This window comes from Lipotes vexillifer, unplaced genomic scaffold (genome assembly GCF_000442215.2).
Source record: "Lipotes vexillifer unplaced genomic scaffold, Lipotes_vexillifer_v1.1 scaffold225, whole genome shotgun sequence".
Lineage (NCBI taxonomy): Eukaryota > Metazoa > Chordata > Mammalia > Artiodactyla > Lipotidae > Lipotes > Lipotes vexillifer.
The window spans coordinates 630,152-640,333 of record NW_006787630.1 but is presented as its reverse complement, the minus strand read 5'-3'; the positions used below and the strand labels follow the sequence as shown (position 1 = coordinate 640,333).

The 10,182-nt window shown below is 56.8% G+C and overlaps 2 protein-coding genes across 3 annotated transcripts in view; one reads left to right on the top strand and one right to left on the bottom strand.

The window, feature by feature from the left end:
- APBA3 (amyloid beta precursor protein binding family A member 3) overlaps positions 1 to 3,462 on the top strand; it is a 6,533-nt gene extending 3,071 nt beyond the window's left edge. The window contains exons 3-10 of the mRNA XM_007460349.1: positions 828 to 973; positions 1,105 to 1,191; positions 1,288 to 1,449; positions 1,806 to 1,985; positions 2,102 to 2,314; positions 2,966 to 3,085; positions 3,172 to 3,312; positions 3,391 to 3,462. Of these exons, the coding sequence (XP_007460411.1) occupies positions 828 to 973; positions 1,105 to 1,191; positions 1,288 to 1,449; positions 1,806 to 1,985; positions 2,102 to 2,314; positions 2,966 to 3,085; positions 3,172 to 3,312; positions 3,391 to 3,462 (1,121 nt within the window). The remainder of the gene's footprint in view (positions 1 to 827; positions 974 to 1,104; positions 1,192 to 1,287; positions 1,450 to 1,805; positions 1,986 to 2,101; positions 2,315 to 2,965; positions 3,086 to 3,171; positions 3,313 to 3,390) is intronic.
- Positions 3,463 to 3,698: 236 nt separating this feature from the next.
- TJP3 (tight junction protein 3) overlaps positions 3,699 to 10,182 on the bottom strand; it is a 30,903-nt gene continuing 24,419 nt past the window's right edge. Inside the window, exons 15-21 of one of the 2 annotated variants that reach the window (XM_007460348.1) lie at positions 9,111 to 9,206; positions 6,751 to 6,821; positions 6,120 to 6,330; positions 5,930 to 6,030; positions 5,305 to 5,592; positions 4,310 to 4,356; positions 3,699 to 3,930 (exon numbers count right to left, since the gene is read on the bottom strand). In XM_007460348.1, coding sequence (XP_007460410.1) covers positions 3,828 to 3,930; positions 4,310 to 4,356; positions 5,305 to 5,592; positions 5,930 to 6,030; positions 6,120 to 6,330; positions 6,751 to 6,821; positions 9,111 to 9,206 — 917 coding nt within the window. In that variant the 3' untranslated portion in view covers positions 3,699 to 3,827. The remainder of the gene's footprint in view (positions 3,931 to 4,309; positions 4,357 to 5,304; positions 5,593 to 5,929; positions 6,031 to 6,119; positions 6,331 to 6,750; positions 6,822 to 9,110; positions 9,207 to 10,182) is intronic. The other variant, XM_007460347.1, reaches the window with a different exon arrangement.

The following is a 10,182-nucleotide window of genomic DNA, read 5'->3' as shown; positions in this document are numbered from 1 at the left end:
GGACACGAACCTGTGTCCCCTGCATCGGCAGGCGGACTCTCAACCACTGTGCCACCAGGGAAGCCCCCCAATGCTATATTGATCAAGATGTTCTGGAATCACGTAGTGGAAAAGTGTGATTCTGGAGCAGTGTTGGTATCTAAAATCCCAGGCAGAATTCTGTGGTTTCAGACGTGTCAGGGAGTTCTAGAATCACAGATCAGGAACCACCTGGGTTTCTGGACAGTATGAGAGTCTGAGGTATGTGGACAGTTGCCTCTTTCTACTCTGTTTGGGCAGTTCTATGACCATGGAGTAGAGTTGTCTGTGGTCCTGGGCCGATAGAGAATTCTAGAGCAGTGGGCAGAGCTGACTGGCTCTAGATTGATTGGGATTCCAGAACCATCCAGCAGAGTTGACTATGGTTCTATAATGTCAAGGGTTTTAGAAATAGAGTGGGACTGTCTGGCTCTAGCCTGATGCCTGGAATTCTAGCAACACAGGGTGGTGCTGTGTGTGGGCACTAGAGCTGTTTCTGGCTGTGGTTCTGGATGTAGAGCCTGCTCCTGAAACCGCGTCCTCTGCCTGGGAGTCCTTGAGATGTGGGCAGAGCCAGCTCTAGACTGACGGAGGGCTCCACATCCATGGGGGCCGAGCCACTGATCTGTGGCTCCGGCTGATGGGGTGGCTCTGGGGCCGTGGGCAGACGTGTGTGGCTCCAAGTGCCAAGCCGCAGGGCAGAACTCTCTGTGCTTCCAGACCATTCAGGGCTCTGGGCAGAGCCCACAGGGGTGGACAAGCCTGGCAGAGGTTCTAGGGCGCTGACCCGCCTCTGCTGTCGCCCTCAGCATCCGGCCCCTGTGACCACGAAGACCTCCTAGATGGTGTCATATTCGGGGCCAAATACCTGGGCTCCACCCAGCTGGTGTCTGAGCGAAACCCGCCCCCCAGCACGCGCATGGCGCAGGCCCAGGAGGCCATGGACCGCGTCAAGGTGAAGCCAGGGGCCGGCAGGTGGGTGGGCGGGTAGGTGCGCTGCAGGCCAGGTCCCCCGAGGCCCTCTGAGCCTGGCGAGTCAGAGTCTGGGTCTTTGGGGGCCTCCATGTCCCACCCCGCCCCCCGCAGGCCCCCGATGGGGAGACCCAGCCGATGACAGAGGTAGACCTCTTCGTCTCCACCAAGAGGGTCAAGGTTCTGACGGCTGACTCCCAGGTACGGGACCCAGGCCTGGCCTCTGGGGCGTGGGCGCCTCCGCTGCCGAGGGAGGGCCCCGCAGCCCACCCAGACTGGTTTCCCCACCCCCTCCAGGAGGCCCTGATGGACCACGCCCTGCAGACCATCTCTTACATCGCCGACATCGGCAGCGTCCTGGTGCTCATGGCCCGGCGGCGGCTGGCCCGGCGGCCAGCACCCCAGCCCCACAGCCGCCGGCTCTACAAGATGATCTGCCACGTTTTCCACTCAGAGGACGTGAGCAGCGGGCTCCGGGTGTCCTGAGGGCGAGGGGGAACTCACAGCGGCCCCTACTGTCCACCAAAGCCCCACCATGTCGCACTGTCACCCCAGCGTCCTTCCGTCCTCACCCTCCTCAAGGCCCTGAGCCATATATTCCAGGCCTTCCTGTAAGAGCCTGAGACTGGCAGCCGTCTCCCCAAACCCTCCCTGCCCCAGGCCTGTCTCCCTTCCCCTCCCCCTAGATGCTCGGCCAGCGGCTGGCAGGCCAGTCCCACTTGGGGGTGGATGGGCTGGTAGTAGGGATGTCAGTGGCTGGGGGGAACCTGAAGGAGGTGGCTGGGACCTCCAGAGAGGTGCCACCCACCCCACAGGCCCAGCTCATCGCCCAGGCCATCGGCCAGGCCTTCGCTGTGGCCTACAGTCAGTTCCTGCGGGAAAGCGGGATCAACCCCAGCCAGGTGGGCTCCCAGCAGAGCCAGGGTGCCACGGGCCCCGGCCACCTCCACAACGGGGACCTCGACCACTTCTCCAATAGCGAGAACTGCAGGGAGGTGAGCAAGTGGGTCCCCCACCCCGGCCCACCAAGTGGCCCTGAAGCCCTCCCGCGCCCCCCCACCTCCTCCTGCCTCCTTCAAGCAGCCCTCAAGCGCCACCTGTGACCCCCCAGGTGTGCATCGAGAAACGCCGGGGTGAGGGTCTGGGCGTAGCCCTGGTGGAGTCGGGCTGGGGTTCCTTGCTGCCCACGGCTGTCATCGCCAACCTGCTGCACGGGGGCCCTGCCGAGCGCTCAGGGGCCCTCAGCATTGGAGACCGCATCACCGCCATCAACGGGACCAGCCTCGTGGGGCTGCCCCTGGCCGCCTGCCAGGCTGCCGTCCGCGTGAGTCCTCCGGGGTGGCCGGGGCAGAGGGCCTGCGAGGGCCCCCCAGATGGTAGGCCCCCCCTCCCCATGTGGCCGGGAAAGTGAGCCCCAGGCCAGGTCTCTGTCTCAGTCCAGAAGGGGCAAGTAGAGCTTCAAGTCCTACCCGCACCCGTGCACTCTGGGAAACCGAGGCTCAGAGAGGGTAAGTCCAGGGACACCACTCTGGTGTGGGAGCAGGATTGGAACACAAGGCCTGTCCTCTGTGCCATGAGGCAGCAAGTGTATTCTTGAGTCTTGACCCTCATTGCCCAGACGGGGAGACTGAGGTCCAGAGATGGGGAGGGGCCTGGCCAGGCCAGAAGGGCAAGTCTGACACGGTTCACGCAGTGTGTTACTGAGTGCTTGTAACCCTGCCTTGTGGGCACTGCTAGAACCTTGCTTTTGACCATGAGGAAACTGAGGCCCAGGGAGGTGAGAGGTGCCACAGCTCTGATTCCAAGGCCACCCAGCTCTGGTCTGCATTCTTAACCACTTCTCAAGGGGTCTTGTAGAATCTATAGGTTCCATTTTATGAGTGGGTAAACAGGCCCAGGAGGGGCTGCAGCCCAACAGGAAGTCTGGCAGCCCCCCTGGAGGCCCAGCCAGGCCAACAGCCCCCATCCTGCACAGGAGGTGAAGTCTCAGACGCTGGTGACCCTCAGCATCGTCCACTGCCCACCGGTCACCACGGCCATCATCCGCCGGCCCCACGTCCGCGAGCAGCTGGGCTTCTGCGTGGAGGACGGCATAGTGAGTCCCCAGCCCACGGACCCGGTGGGGGGTGGGCGGCCCCAGGCGTGGACCCCTGGGCAGCGTGGCCCTTCCTGTCCCCCCAGATCTGCAGCCTCCTCCGGGGTGGCATTGCCGAGCGCGGGGGCGTCCGCGTGGGGCACCGCATCATTGAGATCAACGGGCAGAGTGTGGTGGCCACGCCCCACGCCCGCATCATTGAGCTGCTCACGGAGGCCCACATTGAGGTACGCTGCGAGGGGGTGGTGGGCGGGGCCTGAGTGGGAGGAGGCCGCCTCCAGCTGCCGCCTCCTCTCCACCCCCAGGTCCACATCAAGACGATGCCTGCTGCCACCTACCGCCTGCTCACAGGCCAGGAGCAGCCGGTGTACTTGTGACCAGCCACCTTCCCCCCACCACTGTGCCTTAGCCCCCGCCGGCCCTGGAACTCCGTCCACGGACCCTCCTTGGCTGGCCAGGGCCCCAAAAGTTTCTTGGTTCTATATTATTTTCTTATGTAAAAAATTAAAAGCTTATTGAATGGGCAAAGCCTCAGATCTGCGTCTGTGGGGTTGAGGGAGGAAAGACAGCACCCTACTCTGGCCCCTTGTCCCTGGAAGTCACTAGAAGACAGTGCTGTGAAAATACTCCATTTATTAAAGACCGGGCAGAGGGAGGCAGGTTTCCAGGTTCTGTGTGGGAAGCTGAGTCTCAGCTCCAGGGAGAAAAAGGGAGGACAGGCCAGCTGGCCACCTGGGAGGGGTCACAGGTCAGTGGCCGGTCCCCAGTCATAGCCATCTTCGTCAGAGGACTCCACATCTCGGGCTCGTGTAAACTTTTTCCTCAGAGCATCTCGCTCATATGTCCTGGGGATCAGAAAATAGAACAGAGGCTGTGGGTGGGAAGGGTGTGGACTTACCTACCATTATCTGAGGTGACTCTGGGCTAGGCACAGTGGGTGCAGTCAGAGATGAGCAAGACTTGACAAACTCCTACACATCCTTCAAAGCCCACTCCAAATTCCCCTCTTTCAGGGAGCCCTCCCAATCCTCCCAGGAAGAGGATTCCTACTCCCATGGCCCTGACTATATGGGGCTTGGAGTAGCTCTGTCTGGCTCTGTCTCACTCAGTAGGCTCCCAACACCACGAAGGCATAGCTTGGTTCTAGGTCTCTTCTCCCACCCCACACCCTGAGTCCCAGGGGGAGGGTTGAGGTCCCCCAATGTGGAGTACAGGGGCTCTTACCGCATGCTGTCCTGTCGCCGTTGACCCTGTGGGTGGCAGCCATCCACCTTGCAGAGGGAGAAAGGAGGTTAATACTTATCCCCCAAGTATGATAAACTGGGATGAGTAACCACTCCATCCCACCTCCCCACCTTTGCCCCCGACAGTGCTACCCACAGGCTTTCTCCTTGCCCCCACAGAAGTCTGGAGCTCATCCCCAATTTTAAATGAGAAAACAGCCTGGGACAGGGGAAGGCCTTGGCTGTGATCTCCCATCCTGTCAGCAAAGGGGGAGTGGGGTTTCCCATCTGTGACTTTCCTCAGAGGGCTGTTGTCAGGAGTTCATAAATGAATTCATATATGTCAAGTGCTTAGAGGAGAGCCTGCCCCATAATCAGGATGCCATGGACAGTGGAGCAGGTCGGGTACTGCACAACCCCACGGAGCACCATTCTACCAGAGACATCGTAGACTCGTGCATTTTTACATTTCCCTAGAGAGGGTCTGGAGGAATTTGTCAAATTCACAGAAGGGCACCTTGGAGGCTGAGGCAGCCGCACAGAGAATAAGTGCTAAGTCAATATTTGTTATTGTCAAACACCCGACTTCTGTGGGCCGGGACTTGGACTAAGTGTATTCTGTTTAAACAACAAGCTCGTGGGAATTCCCTGGCGGTCCAGTGGTTAGGACTCTGAGCTTCCACTGCAGGGGGCCCAGGTTCGGGGAACTAAGATCCCACAAGCTGCGTGGCCAAAAAACAAAACAACAACAAGGTAACAAGCTCGTGACTTCAAGACTTTACCATCAATCCCTGTATCTCAGATAAGGAAACTCATGCAGAGGTTAAATATTTGCTTTAAGTGACTCAGTGGTTCAGATACCCTAGATCCAGGTCCAAGCTACTGATCTGGTCGGGGAGGTATCTGTTCCTCGACATCCTGGCAGCAAATAGGCTCCCTAGGTGTCTCAGCCCCATCCCGAGACCCTTGCTGGGGCCAACCTGGTGCTCTGCTCACCTGGGTCCCCCGCTGACCCGAGGATCTCCCGTGATCTTGCAGGATCCGAGGCTCATCCTCCAGCACGGGCTCCGAGGACCGGGCCAGGGCTGGCGCCAGGGGCCCCTCATCCACATCCATGTGGGGCCCACCCTCGCCATCCGTGTAGCCCTCGCCGTCTGTGTAGACGCCGCCCTCACCGTCTGTCTCATAGTCGCTGTTGAGCCGACTGTCGCAGCTCAGATCCGCGGAGCTGTCAGCCAGGCTGCGATAAGGGAGGTCCAGGTTGTCCTCTGAGGAGCTGTCCAGCTGCGGGTGCACATGGCCTGGCTGAGCCGAGCCCCGACCCTCCCTGATCTTAGACAAAACCCCAGACCCGGGACACCACCTTCCAAACTCCAGTCCTCAACCTCAAATTGAGCCTTAACCCTTGACCCCAAGGTGAGTTCTGACCATTGACCTTGGTCCAGACTGAGCCCCCAAATCTGAGCTGAGCCCCAACCCTGACTCCAGCGTCAGGAGTAGACCCCAATCCCATCTCACCCCAGGAACCAGGTCCAGACCCTAGCCTCAGGTCAAATCTGGGCCTTGGCCATGGCCCCTAAACCAGCCCTAACTGCGACTGTTCCCAAACCCTCACAGGTACCTGGTCCTCAGCCGTCCAGATGGGCCGCGTCTGCTGCTCGCGGATGATAGCCTTGAGCTCTTGGTACCAGGAGTCGCTTGTGCCCTGCAGGGGGATGGTGGCTGCGGGTCGGGGGGAAGGGGCATCAGCATGGCTGGGAGACTCAGGCCAGGACCCACCGCCCACCGCAAACCCTGAGCTCCCACCCCACCTGTGAAGAGGTGGTCACTGTGCTTCCTCAGCTTCTGGGCCTGAGCGTAGAGGCGGCGGGAGCTGCGGCGGGAGGTGGGGGCCAGCCACTGGCGCAGTGCCTTGAGGGCTGTCCGGCTCTCAGGGACACAGAAGACCACGATTGGGTAGTACTGCACGTAGTTAAGGCGCTCAATGGCTGAGGGTGTAACGTCCAGGAGTGCATGTTTGTCCTGGGCTGGGCCAATGTTGGGAGCCACGGGGGAGGGAGACAGAGAGACAGTGGAGGGAAAAACACCCAGAGAAGGAGCATCAGAGACAGGTGAAGAATCAGAGAGACAGAGATGAAGAGTCTGAGGTCAGAGTGGACCCCAGCCTCTCACATCTGCAGGCCAGCATGTTGGGGTGGGGCTTGGTGATAGCCCAGGCCACAGTGTCTTGAGCACCAGAGCCCCAGTTTGAGTCTCTGCCTCTTCCCAGGACTTGCTGCTGTGTGACTCTGGGCAGGCTCTGTCTCCCTCATGTCCCCCACATCACAAAGCCTCCAAGAGGGGGAAAACCACACTTGTGGGGTGTGGGGCCAGAACAGGTTGGAGACCTGGGCCTCAGTTTCCCCATCCGTGAAATGGGACCCACAGCAGAGCCTTGCTTACTTTCTCTGCAATCACCCGCACGGTGTCCAGTTTGATGATCTTGGAGGGGCCGTCGGTCCTTGACGTGCTCTCTGTGGAGGGGAGAGAGACTGGCAGCTTCGGGAGGGCAGTCCACTGGCCCTTCAGAATCATGTCTCCCTGCTTCTCCCCTGCTCAAGAACCCACCACGGCTCCCCATGGCCCTTGAGAGAAATCCTAACGCCGGCAGCAGCAGCAGAAGCTCCTGCTGGCCCCGCTCCTGACACCACACTGGGTCCCCTCCTGACCACGACCCTCACCTCCTCATCCTGAGCAGGAGTGGCTGTTACTGGCAGATGGGGAAACTGAGCCAGGGACATACGGTCACCAGCTCAGAGTCACTGAGCCAACGACTGGCATGATGGGGAGACAGATGCATAGTCTATGCTCCACACACTCACTTTCCCAGGCTCGGTCCCGACTCTGGGCCTTTGCTTGGGCTGTGACCCGAAAGAAGCTACTCTCCCATCCCCTATGTGTCCTCTAGGACATGAGATGGAGTACTGCTTCCTCTAGGAAGCCCTCCTAGAAAGCATGGCAGCTGAGGGAGAAGGCATGCTGGGGCCTAAAAGGAGGGGGACGCATACTTGCCTTTTTTCTCTTTGTTGTGGTAAAATGTGTGTAACATAACATGTACCACCTTAACCATTTTTAAGCGCACAGATCAGTGGCATTAAGTGCATTCACACTGTGGTGCAACCATCCCCACCATCCATCTCCAGAACTTTCTCATCTTCCCAAACTGAAACTCTGTCCCCATGAAACACTGACTGCCCATCCCCCTCCCCCAGCCCCTGGCCCCCACCATCTACTTCCTGTCTCTGTGGATGTGACCCCTCTAGGGACCTTCTGTGAGTGGAATCAGACAGTGTTTGTCTTTTTGTATCTGACTTATTTCACTGAGCATCATGTCTTCAATGTTCATCCATGTTGTAGTGAGTGTCAGAATTTTCTTCCTTTCTTAAGGCTGAATAATATTCCACGGTGTGCATGGAGCACGTTTTATTTATCCATCACCTGTCGATGGACACTTGGGTTGTGTCCATCTTTTGGCTGCTGTGAATCAGGATGAATCTTCATGTACAAGTATCTGTTCAAGTTGCAGCTTTCAGTTCTTTTCACATGTCACAAAAAAAAAATGTTATAACTTCTTTTTAACCACTTAAAATATATCAATACCATTCTTGGGCTTCCCTGCTGGCGCAGTGGTTAAGAATCCGCCTGCCAATGCCTGAGACACGGGTTCGAGCCCTGGTCCAGGAAGATCCCACATGCCATGGAGCAACTAAGCCCGTGCGCCACAACTACTGAGCCCCTGTGCCACAACTACTGAAGCCTGTGTGCCTAGAGCCCATGCTCCACAACAAGAGAAGCCACTGGACTGAGAAGCCCACGCACCTCAACAAAGAGTAGCCACCACTCACCGCAACTAGAGAAAAGCCCACGCGCAGCAACAAAGACCCAATGCAGCCAACAATAAATAAATAAATAAAAGAGCCACACCTATTTCAAAAATAAAATAAAAAAATATATCAATGCCATTCTTTTTTTTAAATTTATTTATTGTTGGCTGCCATTGGGTCTTCGTTGTGGCACACGGGCTTTCTCTAGTTGCGGTGAGGGGGGGCTACTCTCCGTTGCAGTGCATGTGCTTCTCTCATTGTGGCTTCTCTTGTTGTGGAGCACGGGCTCTAGGCGCACGGGCTCAGTAGCTGTGGCTCGCGGGCACTAGAGCTCAGGCTCAGTAGTTGTGGCTCACGGGCTTAGTTGCTCCACGGCATGTGGGACTACCCAGACCAGGGCTCGAACCCGTGTCCCCTGCATTGGCAGGCGGATTCTTAACCACTGCACCACCAGGGAAGTCTCTGAATACCATTCTTAATTAGCAGGCTGAATAAAAACAGCCATATTTGGCCCAGGAGCTGTAATTTGTTGATTCCCTACTTTAGCTTAATTCTTCCTGCAGTTGTTCATTTTTGGTCTCCTCAGGAGACCCTGTGTATTCGTTCGATGCTGTGTCTATAGCTCAACAGACAAATTTCTTGAACAAACAGACAACTGGCAATTGTCCAATTGGCTCCATTGGCAATGGCTGCTTGGTGAACCGTGTTAAGAAGGATTCTGAGGCTCTATCCAGGTAAAGGGTGGCAAGATTGTTTGAGGGTGTCTGGCCCAGGGGTTGGAGGGGTGCTGGCGGCTGATCTGCCTCATGTTTGGCATGGTTGTTCTTCCTCTTTCCCCCAAACAGCATCATTGGCAGCCCCCTTATCAAGCTGCCTCAACCTGGGAAAGGGTTATGAAATGATTCACCAATGAGGTTGCTATGGGACCCGGTTTCTCACCTGCAATTTCAAACTCATCAGGCATCTCAGCAGTCAACTTCTGCATAGCAATGTCAGCCACAGGTCCCAGGATCACCACCGGGCGCTTGAAACTGGCTGCAGGGCAGAGAATCAATGACAAGAATCAGGATCCCATGCGGGGCAAAGGCTGCTAGCTTCTTGTGCAACTGCCTTTCCACTTTCTCCATAGTAGATCTAGCCAGGCCCATAGCTGCCCAGCTAAAGACTACAACTCCCAGCCTCCCTTGAAGCTAAGGATGGCCATGTGACTACATCCCGGCCAATGGGATGCAGGCAGAATGATGTGTGAAATCTGGGTTGTATCCTTCAAGGGAAGGTGTGAGACCTCGTGGCCTTCTTATACTGCGACTGTTACTTGAAAAGGAAACTTCTTGTTTATACAGTTTGGGGTCTGTCAGAGCAGCTGAACCCAGCTAACTCAGTGATTGGCAACCATCATTACAACCCTCAGGCCACATCTGATCCACTGCCTGTTTTTGTAAATAAAGTTTTATTGGCACAAAGCCACATCCAGCATGTCCCCTCTCTCCTGCCTTCCTGCAGAGTTGAGTCATTTGGACAGAAACCATCTGGCCTGTAAAGCCTAAAATACTGTCTCACCCTTTGCAGCAAGAGCTTGTTTGACCCCTGGCCTCACCAATACTCCCTTTTACCAGTGAGGAAGTGGGTGCAGAAGGCATCTTGGCCGGAGAAAAGCGAGTAAGCAGACTGCTTTTCACACCTGACCCTGCTCCCTTTTTCTCCTCTCCTTCCAGGCCTCTCTCTTGCTCTTAAAAACTTGATATGTTCAGATTTCTAAACTTTCGTTGGCTGGGGGTAGAAATTAAGTACATAGCCTTTTATGTTTGAATCTTTTTCGTCTGGACGATGGACCAGCAGCTGGAAAGCAGCTCAGCCCTTTCCCATCCTGGCTCACCTGCTATTCCCACCCTCCCGCCGTTTTCTTTAAAAAGCCTCAGCACCTGATTTTAATCCTTCTGCCCTGAGGCTGTGGGCAAGAGCTTAATCTCTTCCCTTCCTGAAATCTGAATGAGGTGTATTTTTACCCCTG